This window comes from Ostrinia nubilalis, chromosome 21 (genome assembly GCF_963855985.1).
Source record: "Ostrinia nubilalis chromosome 21, ilOstNubi1.1, whole genome shotgun sequence".
In the NCBI taxonomy this organism is placed as follows: Eukaryota; Metazoa; Arthropoda; class Insecta; order Lepidoptera; family Crambidae; genus Ostrinia; species Ostrinia nubilalis.
In genome coordinates this window covers 10,722,107-10,737,822 of record NC_087108.1, presented here as the reverse complement: position 1 = coordinate 10,737,822, position 15,716 = coordinate 10,722,107, and the positions used below count along the sequence as shown (strand labels likewise).

Sequence of the window (15,716 nt, the reverse complement as noted above, 5' to 3'; positions counted from 1 at the left end):
CATCATTTTGCATCTGTTCTTCGTTGATTGAACAATTTTGACCAGTTTATACCTGTGTATCATTTCATTACAGTGTCTCTTCATCCAATACCCAAGCTATTTGGGACGGATCCTCTAAAAATAACAAAAGCACGTTCACGTCTCCCCGACACCTTTTATCGAAATGTAATAAAAATTGCACGTTCCGAACCACGTCGCAAGATGGAAGCTCTGTCGCATAACGGTTCTACATCGGTGAGTTTACTAGGCGCGCAGAGGCGGCGGGAGTTGGCCCGGCGATAAGAAACGATAAGCACGACGGTCCTTATCACAACGTGTTAAGATTCATTATTGCGAGTCTCACGGATGAGAGCACTCGACACGCGTCGCAATAGGTTCTTTGTGACAACCGTTTGCTACAATCAGACCCTCGTGACGCAACCCTTTTAGAAAACAATGCAGCTTCGGGATTTTTTTTGGTTTTTGGAAGAATTTTAGGGTGGAGCTTCTTAAAGATAGCAGTGGTTTTGCGTTTGTTAAATCAGCCGGCCTTTCTTTAGTTGCAGGTACTGTTACGTTCAATGAAAGTATAGTACTTAAACGAGGCAACTATTCTAGTAGAGAGCCGATTGTTGTTTGGGAATTTGCTTGGACAATAATTGGTGAATTGGAAGTTTGGAAACAGTAATTGTATGGAATTATCTATCTGATTGCGTTTCAAATCCCATGCCAATTTTCCACTTAAGCCTTTGATCTTCGTGATTTGTATTTGTAAGGCGCACAAGACCCTCAAAATCACAGAGATTGTTTGATTAAGCACCTACTTGGAAAGTATCAACCATTTAAAGAAATTTAACTTATTTTGAAAGAACAACAGGACTACATTCTCATGTCTCTACATTCTTATAATCCTACACATTGCCCAAGATTTTAAGGATTTTTATGGCATCCCACTCACAGCAATGAGCGTATACCAACAGGCCCATACATTGCAACAGCAGTGATTTCATTTACCAATGATAATCACGCCTCGTGGCTATTAAAAACGATTACGATATAAATAGGCGACATGTAACTAACTATACCCATTTATTTAGACTAATTGCAGCTTTACCTTGTACTGTTGGTAGTGATAAATATTATAAACATTTACTTACTTAAAAGGAAAGGAGAAAGTTTTTGCCTGGTTTTTATGAAAAACACAAGAGACACTGACGGTAAACAATGACGTAAACTACACTTGGTAGAGCTATAACTTGGGATACTGGAGAAGAAATTGAAAATTTCAGAACAGTTTGAAATATTTTGAGAGAAAGTTGGTTCCTGAAGGATTTCTAAGTTATATTAGCTTTAATAGGATGTAGAGTCGTCATATCCATCGCGAATTTGACTAACGGCATCCATAGCAATTATTTTTGGTCTGTTTGTAAGTTCGTCATGCTTATCTACGCCTATTAGTAAACAGTCTGGCTGAGACTTCCTCATAATCGCGCTGCCAGCCTACCTAGCTTGTAAACAATTGAATTCTTCGATAACCGTCGTAGCACCGTTGCAGATTGCAGGTCTTGTTGAACAATGAATAGACACGCTCCTTACGCAACACGCCTTGTGCTAGTTTTTCTCGAGGTAAATATACTCAAATTCTATGTAGTGAGAGAGGATGCAGTGTAAAATTACTACACAGCGCATCAAGCGCAGTGGTCGTGTCTTCACAGCGCCCGCGCACCCCCTCCACCGGCGATCAGCTGACTGGACTCCAGCTCGTGCTCACTTCAAATGCGTCATGCTCCGAAATGCTCCACGTACACACCTCGCCCCATCGCTTACTCGCCACCCACTCGCACTAGGAAAATACGCGACACGAGGAGATCGGAGATAGTTCAGTCGAGCGTTGTCTATGCCTCGCCCACGTAAGCGAGTTGACACACGCAAATAGGCGTACTGTGTGCGTGGCCGCTTCCAAATAGATGCGTTGTTTGTTGTTTAAACGCAGATATTATAGGAGTTACGTTGCGCTGCGGAATGAATTTCAGGCTTCCTTTGTTTACGTGGGGCGAGGCCGCGGGGGGCGGGGGTGCGCGGCTGCGTGCTGTTCAAGGTCAAGAGCGCCGGGCGTCGGCTCGCTGCACTGCCGCCGGCGACCGGTCGTAAGCCGCGCCGGTGCTACGGCCGCCGGCGCCGGGACTTACCGGCCTGGAGGCGCCGCTCCTGCAGCTCGATGAAGCGCGCTGCCTCTAGCAACGTGTCGAGGAGGCTCATCTCGGAAGCGGCAGAGCCGCGCGCGGTTCGAGCGCGCCCGCTGTCACGCCGCGACTGACCACGCGCGCCGCCGGCTCTCACGTGGCCGCCGCCACTACGCGCCAATGGGCTGCGAGCGCGCGAGTCACGTGACCGGCGCGCGGGGCCAATGGCGGCGCGAGTTGCGGCGACGTAGCACGGGGCGTGCGCGATCGATGCCATTGCAGCGGCCGACGATCGAATGCACGCGCCCCGCGCCCCCGCCGTGACGCGGCAAGCGGCACGCTGCTCTCGCTACCAACTCCATTCAACTGACTGACGACCCAATTGGAGTCTTATTGCGCGCGCAATAAGAAACTCGCAATCGCACAGCGGAACCGGTTCAAACTCGGCTTTGTTTATCTAATACTTTTCCTCTGTAATGCTCGCTCTCGATCAAATTGTTTTGTGTTAATTTGCAGTGTGCAGTGCGTAATAAGGCCGGCGGAGATGAGGTCCCGGGCCCAGGTGAGGCGAGGTGAGGTGCAGTCGCGCAGGGCACGTGTTGTTGCGGACTTTCACTTCCTACTTGTCGCTGCGGTTAACAAGTTGTCCGAGAAAATTCTGCCGAGTTATCTCTAAGCACCGAAATACTTTGCGAATCACGATAAAACGCGTGTACTATCAGCCGCTTGTTTACTATTTATTAGGTGATTAACTTTTATTATTGCGGCCCGAATTGTGCGAGTAATATTCCATGGAATCGCGTGGGTATAATGAATAATAATCACATAAAACTGGCCCCTAGACTGGCGGATCACGATGGAAAAATGTAATCACATGGAAGACTTTTTCGGTCATTTTTTGAGGGCGGACTGCTGACAAGGACGTCTCTACATCAAATAATATTCAACTCTATCACAAAAGTACTATGGGCTAGATTGCTTTGGAAAGCTTATTTTCCTGTGTACTAGACACATGAATGGTACCGCTAATGACATACTAAACTAGATATGTAATTAAGGATTTAATTAATTATTTTATTCTGACATTCTCGACGCGTTATTGGTTCAAAATTACACAAAGGACTGGTATTAAAAATAATCTACATTTATTAAACTCGTAAAAAACATTTAACATTCTCTGGCCATTAAAACGTATAATTATGAATCGACCAGATATCATATCTATATGGTAGAGATATCCCATATTGCGTGAGACTTTCGAACGAAAGTTCCAAGTAACTCATCGCAATGTAAAACCATATGAATTGTCACTGTAGATTATTACACATAAACTGTGTCACTTGCATCATACAAAATGTACATACATCATCAAGATAAACACCGTAGCATCTTATGTCATTACAATAAGTGCGATTTTGCGACAAATAAATGTATATTTTAATCTGCTGTCGACTGTACTTTGTTCTGTACATGTAGCAAGTATAAGGCAATAAATAGTGACTCATATACCTATTTAAAGTCACACTAAAGTGAAATATGTTTTATTTCAAAATGACATTGTTATTACTTGCACAGTTGTTTATGGGTTTAATAATATGAAATGTGTTTCTACAGTAAATACAAATAAAATATGCATTTTACATTATCAAATTATTATCAATCAATATTATTATAAGGTTCTTTAAGATGCCACAGCGATTACCTAGATATGCTGTGGTCTGTACAAGAATAAAATCACCTCTAGACATTGAATGACACTTACAACTATAGTGAAAACCCAGTTTTCTTAACACGTTGCACGCCAAAGGATAACCAAAAATACTAAATAACACTTACCACAACTACAGTAAAGTAAGACCCACGTTTTCTTAGCAATTTGCACGCCAAGGGTAACCAAAAATATATTTTCTGTCGTATTCAGCCTCTCAGTGGTATCTTAAAATATGGTTTTCATGTAAATTTTTATATGTATATGCGGATTCAGGGTCTGAAATCATACAGTCAGAATGTGGTTTAAAGATGTTTATTTTAATAATAATGTAACACTGTCTAGCTGAGAATTAAGCTGTCATTGTATATTCCAATCACAGATTACATTTTGATATGAATCTTAATTACAACATGTGACTTACTTGTTATGTAAATTACACTCAAATTGATCTCTCATTTTTGGTTATTAATTACTTATAAATTGTACAAAATACAGTTTGAAACCCAGTTTTCTAATAGGGACCTGACACTATTAAGAAATAATTAAATATTTCCTTGAAGAAACCCACAAAAACAATGGTCAAAAATTGGCTTTTTTAAATTGATTTTAAACCGGATGTGTCAATACGTAGAATTCAAAATTCGCTGTGGAAATTCAGCCTTTTGGTGACGTACTCAAGTACATTTTAAATAAATAATTCAAGATCTTTTGCATGGGATCTCCCATCTGGGTTATTGATCTATCTATACCATAAATGTTTAAAACATCATTTTTAAACTGTATTTTTTAAATATAGAGTTCACATTGAGTCGTCGCTCAAAATAATCGAAGACCAAATACAGTTTGTAAATGCTCTAACGCAAGATCTGAGGTGGAATTGTGTAAAGCAATCGTTATAATTTGACAGTTCATAACGTACGATTATTCTGTCAAACGCTTTGTATAACTGACTTTATCGTACGTTATGAACTGTCAAATGATTACGATTGCTTTACACAATTCCACCTCTGATAAGAGTTGTTACCTACCAACTACACTATTTGCATAATTTATGTGGATTACGATTTAGCGTTAATTCGATTACACTCTGTATTGCAACCAACAAAAGAAAAAGGTTCCATTTTGTGGAAAACGGAAATAGATCAGACATTTGTGGTTAAAGCGACGACTCATTGATTACTCAAAGGAACCCTAGTCAGGAAGCGTTTTTTAAGCATTAGGGTGTTCATTCACACTGCATAGCGCTGGTGTTATTTATATGATACTGGAGAGCCTTGTATGCGTCTCAAGCAAAAATATGGCTCACACAGCACAGTCTACTTATGTGAATATGCCTATAACGTTCAATGACAACCTGACTTTAAGACAAGTGAAAAGAGTTCAAATTGTGGTGATAAGTAGAACCACATAACCTCAACTTTACTAAGCTTTAAAGTAGGTAATTTTTTCTACCAAAATACAAGTTGGTAATATTCAAAATATTGGCAAAAATATCCCAAAAAAGTTAAAATTTCGTCTAACTAGCAGTAACATTATCTTACTGTTCAACCACATCACATTGCTTACGTAAATATAGTTTAATATATCGACAAAATATTGCTTTCAAGCGCTATATTGCTACGACTACGCAATATTTACACTCTTACAATGCACACGAATACTATACTATACTACTTAATATTAGTAATTTCTTATATTCTTGGTATATGTATGTAATTATTGCTAGGGGAAGGACGAAGTTGTTCTTAAATAATAAAAATAATTGAGATGTTTCAAACACTTGTATAAATACAAATAGTTATCTAAACCACAAAATATTATGTGAAATAAATAAATATAAATAACAAAACTTCTGGTGATATCAGATACCACATAAATATAAAATATTTTCAGTTTTATTATGGTACTATATTTTTAGATACATACAGTAATATAAAAATATGCAAGTAAATAAAGTTATATGCTATTCTAGCTGTGTAATTTCAAATACGAAGTTGGTGACAATTCTGATTTTACCGGTGTAGAAAAAAAAAACAATCGACGTGGAATGCCCACATTTCTCCAGTGGATAAATATCAAAATATAGTGACAACATTTAGAATATCAATGTCATTTTTAGATTGCTCTTTCAAATAGTTCAAGAGAAAAGGAGCTAAAAGTAAATTGTTTTCTTTGTGTGTACTTTAGGACTTCGTATTTGAACGATTGTATTTCTAATTAATATAGTATTTAATGACACGGTAGTGGTTTCGTATTTGCTATTTCTACAATTAACTAGAGAAGCATTGGTGCATTGGTTTACTTTAGCACCTGTTCTACTAAGTCCTTAGAATTCTTGTTTATTTAAATTAAAATTAGATGCCAATGCTTAGATCGCACTTATTGTAAAACATGTGAAATCTAAAATACTGTGACAGTTGACAGGACAGCACTAATTCTTGTTGCAAAATTACACGTATTGCATCTGAATAATATGCCACATTGCTAAGCTTTATATCCTACAACATAGGACTCAGTAAAACAGGGATCATTGGGATATTCAACTATGTCGCACCAGAACTATGAAGGCACCTTTTATTTAAAAAATCTGTAACTTTCCGTTTTCACATTTAATAACTATGTACTGTATAATTTTAATGTTTTTCTTGAATAATATTGGACACATTCATGTAAAGTTGTATTTAAAATATGCTGTATATTTGATACACCATAATATCACAATATTCTCATGATTATCTGTCATTGCCTAATTCTGAGGCTGCGACTTACCTACATTCGCAAATAAATGCTTTGCAAGCCAATAATTTCAAAGGACGCTGTATCATAATATAATACTAAATTACTTATGAATTGTGAACCTTATTTTAATGAGAGATAGAGAGAAAAAAGTCCTACACAATTCGACAACCGTAACACAAAACAATCACGCAATATATTGCCAATATTTGTACCATGATGTTAGACGTGAACAATCGAATATAAAACTAAAAAACAAATGGTTACGTTTCATAACGTAATAACGCTATCGCTAACGGTATCCGTTACGGCGGGTAACGGGTTAATACAATAATTGAACTAGCGCTGCGAACGCGCGACTAACCTACGTGCGGCGCGCGGCGCGGCGGCGAGGCTCTGCGACCCTGGTGGTTGGAAGACCTAGAAACAAGAAAAAAAGGTACGATAGAATACACTTCATATAAAATCTCTGTTTTTTATGGACCTCGAAAATATCTTGTTAATATCACTCAAGTGATATAACAAAAGAAATGAGGTTTGTCATAAAATAATTTAGCTCTTAACCTTCCAAAAGATCAGGAGGTAGCGGTATGTCTACATAGAGGCATTTGCACAACTATTAGGATATTCTGAAACATTTTGTTATAAAATTTACTTTGACCAAACATACCAGGGACCCATGGCATCGAAGAGTTGCCCTGCCCTCTCGCAGGCTATCGGCTGAGGTTGCTCACGTAGAGGCTCTTAAGCTCGGTCTTGGGCGTGTTCTCGATCTGTACTGACCAAAGACCAGGGTGCCAGCGGTATCGAGGAGTTACTTACCCTGCACTCTTTCAGGTATCAGCTGAGGCATCCTAGCATATAGGGCCCTTGAGTGAATTTTCTCTGAAAAGCAAATGTTTCTCACACTTGACTCACCAAAGACCAGGGTGCCAGCGGTATCGAAGAATTTCTCTGCACTCCGGCGCGTGATATTGGATAAGGTTGATGACATTCATACTCTAACTCAGCGGTTGCCAAACTTATTTAGCCTACTGCCCACTTTGAGAATAAATAATTTTTTAGCGCCCCCCATTTTTGTAGTCAAGAGTCGAGCTCAGTCGGTGTCTAAGAGTCCTCCTAGTAGATGACGCCTCCAAAGCCTCTACACAACGTCTCGATTTTTTTTCTGGGTCTCTTACCGCCCCCCTTTAAGCCTGCAGCGCCCACAAGGGGGCGTTATCGCCCACTTTGGGAAAGACTGCTAACTAGAGGGACTCTAATCTCAGAATTTTTCACCCAAAAATGACATGTTTTACTCACCAAAGACCAGGGTGCCAGCGGTATCTTGGAGTTGCCCTGCCCTCTCGCAGGCTATCGGCTGAGGTTGCTGACGTAGAGGCTCTTGAGCTCGATCTTAGACATGTTCTCGAAGAGTACAGCGTGGTAAAGACTACACTGTTTTCTACTACTTTCAGAACAGACAAGCAGCTGAGGTGTCTAACATAAAGAACCCTGGAGTGACAGCTGTTTGACTCACCAAAGACCAGGGTGCCAGCGGTATCGAGTAGTTGCCCTGCCCTCTCGCAGGCTATCGGCTAAGGTTGCTGACGTAGAGGCTCTTGAGCTCGATCTTGGGCGTGTTCTCGAAGAGTACAGCGTGGTAAAGACTACACTGTTTTCTACTACTTTCAGAACAGACAAGCAGCTGAGGTGTCTAACATAAAGAACCCTGGAGTGACAGCTCTCTGACTCACCAAAGACCAGGGTGCCAGCGGTATCTTGGAGTTGCCCTGCCCTCTCGCAGGCTATCGGCTGAGGTTGCTGACGTAGAGGCTCTTGAGCTCGATCTTGAGCGTGTTCCTGATCCGCACTCACCAAAGACCAGGGTGCCAGCGGTATCGAGGAGTTAGTTACCCAGCACTCTTGTAGGTATCGGCTGAGGCATCTAGCATATAGGGCCCTTGAGTAAATGTTGTCTGAAAAGCAAGTGACTCACCAAAGACCAGGGTGCCAGCGGTATCTTGGAGTTGCCCTGCCCTCTCGCAGGCTATCGGCTGAGGTTGTTCACGTAGATGCTCTTAAGCTCGGTCTTGGGCGTGTTCTCGATCTGTACTGACCAAAGACCAGGGTGCCAGCGGTATCGAGGAGTTAGTTACCCTGCAGTCTCATAGGTATCGGCCGAGGCATCTAGCATATAGGGCCCTTGAGTGAATGTTCTCTGAAAAGCAAATGTTTCTCACACTTGACTTACCAAAGACCAGGGTGCCAGCGGTATCTAGGAGTTGCCCTGCCCTCTCGCAGGCTATCGGCTGAGGTTGCTGACGTAGAGGCTCTTGAGCTCGATCTTCGGCGTGTTCTCGAAGAGAGCGGCGCGGTTTTGGCCCTCTCCCTTCTTCACCCAGTGGCCGTACACTCGGAACGCGCAGCCGTCTATCACCTGGAAGAAATATATAAGAATATTATGTTTTGAAAACTGAGACTATTGTTTTTGTCTATGGCATCAAAAGATCAGAGACAGGTCAAAAAAATCCTAAACGAGATATATTTACGAATGATCAAGTTACTGTAACTACCACGTTGCCAGTGCCATATAGCATTTTTCACCCATTAACGCATCAAAGCGTGAATACTGATTTGCTTAATGCGTAATTTATTTTTCTGTTAACAATATCACGTGGGAGAGGTCAGATGCGACCTATGGAGAAACTAGCTTGCCCAGAAGATGCCTGTTTTTTTAAGGTTATGACGTTGTCAGATATCGGGAGGTAAGTATATCCAAGTGCTCGCCTTCCTAAGCACCCTCATGGGTCTCGTAAAGCCTCCTCCAACGGCGAACCCGAAGAGCGTCTTCCAGTGGTAGAGCGCGGGCGTTGAATCGACTCTACTAATATGCACCTTACGCCTACGACTTTGGGATCTTATTTGCCTGCACCACAGCATCTAGATCTTAGCATAGCTAAAGCCTGGTCCGTGAGCACGTAGAATCCCGTAGCCGTGAGCACGTAGCACGTAGAATCGTTGTTGTCGCGCTCGCACACTCACTGCGGGCGCCCGTCGCACAGTCGCGACAGCAACATAATTACGCGCGAGCGACAGGGATGGGTAGCTTGGGGTCATTGGACGGGATTCTACGTGCTCACGGACCAGGCTTTACATCTAAGTGCTTACCTTTCTAAGCACCCTCATGGTGTACGGGTCTCGCAAAGCGTCTTCCAACGGCAAGGCCCTTGTAGAAGTATGCGGCAGGCGACTCAGACGCACCGCAGCTCGCACGGTCAGCAAACCAAGGCGGAGTTTTGCGCGGGCGTTGAAGCGACCCGATTTTATAGCCTGAAGTTGACGGGTTTGAGATTAGATTTTTGTAATGGAGTTTGTGATTATTCTAATAATTCTGTTGTAATTATAATGACTGTCTACATTTATGGTAACATTTTAAAAATTTAACTATAATCTATTCTAAACGATATCTCTATGGTAAGGTGTACTTCTATTTTAAAGGATAATTATAGTAATATTGATATGCCCAACTGGGTCTACATGTAATTTATCTGGTTATGATCATGTCAACACCTGTGTGACATTATGGAATGCAATAAATTATTTTAATTTTTTACGAAAAATTGATTATGATATTCATAAATTTGTGACGATACGATAAATATTAAATTTTAGCAATTTATCGATGGATTTTTTACTGTAATATTTTTTTTTTAAATCGTTATTTAAACAAAACTATGTACTAATTTAAATCTACAACTACTCTAAGTCTAAAAAATAAACCTTCAATGCGAACAACAACAGTTAGGTTTTGAAAAAAGTTCTAAATCTACAACAGAAAAACATGCACAAATACAACATGCATAATATAACAATAGGCCAGGTAAGCGTGATTCGGTGAGCTGTGCAAATAAATAAGTAAAACTAGCCCTAGTTTCAGCCCTATGGTACGCAGGCAACGTGACAGCGACGTGACGTAACATTTACATAAAATTTTCAGCAGTGAGCGTGTGTGTAAGTGGCAGTGACTTCCTAATAAAGTCGCAAAGAGAATGCTTTAATTTAAAATAACGTGTATTTTGTATGAAGAAAAGGTCTTGTAAAAGGCTAGTTTCTTATTCAACGACTGTGATTTTTACATGATAAAAAATTGCACACAAATAAAATGCGAAAATCACAGCTAATTTAAATTGTTTTTCAGAGCTAAATTTAAGTGTGTTATTGATAAAGTTGTGCTTTTGGTATTTTAATGGTTTCAACTACCCATTTGTATGAAAATGTCACGTCGCGGTCACGTAGCGCCACTCTCACTCTGTCTTCGCTACAGGCTTTTGACTTACCCATATCTAAAGGGGAAAAAAGACGTAAACGTTTAGTGTATTGTATGGACTGTAAGTTACAGTATTTTAAAATGTGTGTGTTTGTGGAATAACAAATTAATAACTCAGTAATAGTTAAAATGGTATTTGGGAATTTAGCAACATATAAAAACTAATTAGAACATAATAATATAATTTAATCACATGACCATAATATTGCATGCAGGTCAGATTTAAACAAAAGAAGTTGACTAATAAAATCTGTACAAATCAAAGTTGTCGTATAGGATACATGGAATATAATGTGTTAACCCGTTAACAGGATAATGTACAAAAAATGAAAACAAAAAGCCATCAAATTAATTATACGACACATAGCTTGTTCTTTACATGCTCATAATTGTGAGATATTATGTAAAATAGCACATTATTCAAGATTGTCAATACTTGGTCCTTCGAGCCGGATCCAAGGAACTAAACATGAAATCATTTGGATCACCAAAGACACCAATAGACTTTTATGCCCGTTTTCACCATCAATCCCTAATTTTTAAGTGACCCCTATAGTAACATTTATCAGGCATTTTGTTTTCATAGGGGTCACTTAAAAATTAGGGATTGATGGTGAAAACGGGCATTAGACCCAGTTTCCACGCAGTCTTCAGAAATATTTTGAGTAACCTTCAATCAGACTTCCATCAAATTGAATGAAATCTGAGTGGTTATTCAAAACTTTTCTCCGCTCCGCTCCGCCTCGTTGGAAACTGGGCCTAGATATGACATGTTAAATGGCTTTTTTTACCGCGCTTGTCATCCGAGCAACATTGTTAAAACTGGCTCCTGTTATTTAATTCCAGAAATGAGTCTAAAGCATTGTAATCAGTGATAAACTTGTGTAAAAACTTGCGTCTCCTAAGTGACAATCATGTGAAACAATAATTAAAGTGATTTGGATTGTGTCAGTTACGAAAAACTGAAAATACTGATTTGTGTTTTGCTTATAAATTGGACGGACGGTCAGTTCGATATATTTTTTCTGTCTGACAAAAACACAAGTACCCACTGGACACTGACAGAAGCAACTTCATGCGTAAACAGTTTGCGTGTTTCGTCCGATCGCATTAAGTGCAATTGGCCTTGCGGCGTAAACGTCTGTCTATATCGTGCGGACCCGAGTTCAAATCCGGACGCCCGGAAACTTTTTGGTTTTATTTTTAATTACAAATTATAAAAGGATGCATTGCTCCGCTTGTAGAAATGCAGTACTCGGCCGGGATAGCAAATTGGAGTGTAGACAGTGTCGCAGCAAATATCATATCGAGTGCTTGGGCATTAGTAAAGAACAATACTCGTCATTGCAAGCTGACTACCGAGCAAGTTGGATATGCCCAAGCTGTAACAACATAACCAGGCGTTCAAGGCGAAACATTAATACACCAGTCCGACTTACACAAGTGCCCCCTGCTGATGAGTCGATGAATATATCGTACGAAATCTCGGATAAATCGACTGTAGTATCTCCACCACCTTCTGGTCACGACAGTGACGTCGTGACTATGGATAAAATCAGTGCTTTGCTGGATCAAAAACTGCAGGCGTACCTGGCTGTCTTCACAGACAACTTCAGAGAAACAGTTAAGACCGATGTTCACAATTTAGTTCAAGCGGAGATGGACTCCAAAATGCAAAAGCTTAAAGAAGACTTTACAGTCACCACAGATTTTATATGCGAAGGACAATCATCTTTGAAACACGAGATAGACAACAAAGTACGAATTATCAAGGATCTTGAGGCTAAGAACTCTCAACTTCAAACTCAACTCAATTCATTGAATAACCGTCTGGCATCTATAGAAAAGATGTCGCGCAATCAGAACATAGAGATTCAAGCAGTACCCGAGAGTCGAAATGAGAATCCGTCTGCCATATTTCAAAACCTTTGCAAAGCTATTAATCTTCAAATGACTGATGACAAAATCCATTCTTGTCGTAGAGTCGCCAAGCTGAACCCCTCCTCGGACCGACCTCGTAACATACTCGTAACACTGGTCAATCCGCGTTTGAGGGACGAGGTTCTCTCTGCGAGTCATCGTTATAACAAGCAGCACAAGAACGAGCCCTTGGACACTACCCATCTCGGGCTACCCACAGAAAGGCACAGAATCTATATTACCGAACACCTCTCTCCGGACTGCAAAGCTTTACACGCAGCTGCTAGAAAAGCGGCCAGAGAGAAGAATTACAAATACGTTTGGGTCAAATACGGGCGTGTCTATATGCGCAAGGAGGATACAGCAGCTTGTGTTCATGTTAAAAGCACGGACACCTTGGATAAGCTTTAGGAACTTAAGTACATAGTAGTTATTTAAAATTTCTCGGTTTTCCTTGTATTTGGACCTCTTCCAGGTTTCTTTTATGTTAATTTACTATCAGAATGTTAATCGCATTAGATCAAAAGCTAAAGACTTATTCCTGAATGTACTTAATAGCAATTATGATATAATTTGCCTTTCTGAAACTAATCTTAACGCTGGTGTTTTTGATGGAGAACTTTTTGATTCTCGTTATAGTGTTGTGAGGCGAGACAGGTACAAGTCAATGGTTCAGAAGTCTGAGGGTGGAGGTGTTCTTATTGCTCTCAAAAAGAGTCTTCGTTTTGCTCATCGGGTTTCATGGGAGAGTGGGGTTGAGGATCTATGGATTACAATTTTTTCTGAATCCGTAGGGGCAAAGCCTATCAATATTTGTCTATGCTATCTCCCGCCTGACTTATCTCTGGAGCTCATTGATGAGTTTTACACTAATCTCCATAAAGTTATATTACAGTTTCGTGACACTGAGGAGTTTCTGTGCTTGGGAGATTTTAATACTCCCGATGTCCAATGGATCAAACCACCTGGCTATAATTACTTGATGCCGTCTGAGCCTCATGGTCGGAAGGCTGATCTTCTGTGTGAGACGGTCACCTTTTGCAATCTCTATCAATTCAACGACGTCCCTAATTGCAATGGTAGATTTCTGGACCTTTTAATGTTTAGTGCTGACAGCGTTCGGCTCTGTCGAGCTGATCCGCTTAGTCGGGAGGATAGGCATCATCCCCCTATAGTGGCAGATATAGACGTAAATAAATTCAACATCAAAACACTCAAAAGTAATAAATGCCAAAAGCGCCCAAAGGACATTGTCAGAAACCGCCTAAAAACCGCCCAAAAACATTAACCCATCATAATTATTTTCTATTTTTTTTAATACATTAAGCACCCTTTCATTCTAATGGACACTTAAGCATTGAAAAATTAAATAAATAAGTCTTTTAACGTTTATTCTATAATACTATTACAACTTCCGGACGTTTTGGTGCGTGGCATGGTCTAAAACCTATCAAGTTCCATAATTTTTGCCGATAAAATCTGTACGAGGCATTACCGTACTTTATTGCTGGGAGTCCATGTATAGTGATGTTCCTGCGGCCATCATAGACAATAAAATATCGATTTTGAAAATAAAATAAATCGATTAAACTGCTTTGAAGACTAGATTTGCGTTAAAAGCTAAAAAGATATTGACACTATGACAAGAAGCTATCTAAAGTGTCCAACTGGTCGAAGGTCGTAAATAAAATAAAAATAATTAGGACCATAAACTGATATTCATGGTATCATAACTGTAAAAGTGTCAGAATCCGATGTTGAATCCAATGCCAGTTGAAGTGTGAGAAACATATATCAACCTAGTATAGTTGCCAGTCTCTCATAACTATGCCAATGAGGGTTTTCACGATTGAAAAATCCGCCAGATGGCAATACGTAGACGTGAGGTCCAAATGCTGCATGATTGGTTATTTTTGACATGACATTGATAGATATCCACCAATCATGCAGCATTTGGACCTCGCGTCTACGTATTGCCATCTCGCGGATTGTTCAATCGCGAAAACCCTCATTCATAGCACATGTATAATAATAGACCAAATGAACTTTTATAGATTGTGAAAGAGAAGATAAAGATTTTATTATTTTATTAAAATCTTGCCACGAGGTAGTTTTTCAGTAGAAACCAGGATTGGATAATCGCTACAGGCAAGTATCAGAACATTTTATAAATATTTTTAATCGATTATATCCTTGTGAATCGTTTTAATAAATTGTCATTTTACTTTTTCAATTAAAACTTTTTCAATCCCTAGTCTTGTCAAACTGTCATAATGTCAACAAATTATAAATGTCACGTCAGTTGACTCAATTTCAGTCTTCTGTGCGTTTATTGTATTTTTATTTCAATGAAATAGTGCTAAAGGGTTAGTACTAAAAGTGAAAGCCTTTTTTCAGAAAGAAAACCAATGTGGTGCCCTTATTATTCATACTGTTTGAAAGTTACAAGTCAGTGATACAGAGTTGCCGACATTATAACTCCGTAGTGATACCATACCAAAGAAGAAGTTTTCCTAAACACTTGTGTTATTTTTATATGTGATCAAATAAAAAAGATTAATTCTACTGCTCAAATGGAATAACTTATCCCAAGAGACCGAATATAAAAAAAAAAACCTCTCCATAGAAATTATCACCATCACGAGGATGTGAATTTTTTTGAGAATTTGATATTGGTCCTGTAAGAAAAGTAGTTGTATTTCAGTAGTAGAATCATCAACCCTTCTTGTTTCATCAGCAAAAGCAAGATTACTATAAAAACGCCCTGTAGGTAGGTATTGTTAAGCTGAAGAGTTTGTTTAGTGTCAAAGACTGTCACACAGTGTAACTTAAATTGGCATATTATGATAATGAACATAAAAACTTAAATAAATATTTA

The 15,716-nt window shown here is 39.6% G+C and overlaps 2 protein-coding genes across 3 annotated transcripts in view; both read right to left on the bottom strand.

The window, feature by feature from the left end:
- Positions 1-2,294, bottom strand: part of LOC135082510 (max-binding protein MNT-like) — a 59,897-nt gene extending 57,603 nt beyond the window's left edge. Inside the window, exon 1 of the mRNA XM_063977310.1 lies at positions 2,169-2,294. Within this exon, the coding sequence (XP_063833380.1) occupies positions 2,169-2,238 (70 nt within the window). The 5' untranslated portion in view covers positions 2,239-2,294. The remainder of the gene's footprint in view (positions 1-2,168) is intronic.
- Positions 2,295-4,169: 1,875 nt separating this feature from the next.
- The window catches only part of LOC135082519 (phosphorylase b kinase gamma catalytic chain, skeletal muscle/heart isoform), a 44,294-nt gene continuing 32,747 nt past the window's right edge, over positions 4,170-15,716 (bottom strand). For both annotated transcript variants that reach the window (XM_063977319.1, XM_063977320.1), the window contains 3 exons: positions 9,760-9,921; positions 8,843-9,028; positions 4,170-7,029 (listed from right to left, as the gene is read on the bottom strand). In XM_063977319.1, the coding sequence (XP_063833389.1) occupies positions 8,894-9,028; positions 9,760-9,921 (297 nt within the window). In that variant the 3' untranslated portion in view covers positions 4,170-7,029; positions 8,843-8,893. The remainder of the gene's footprint in view (positions 7,030-8,842; positions 9,029-9,759; positions 9,922-15,716) is intronic.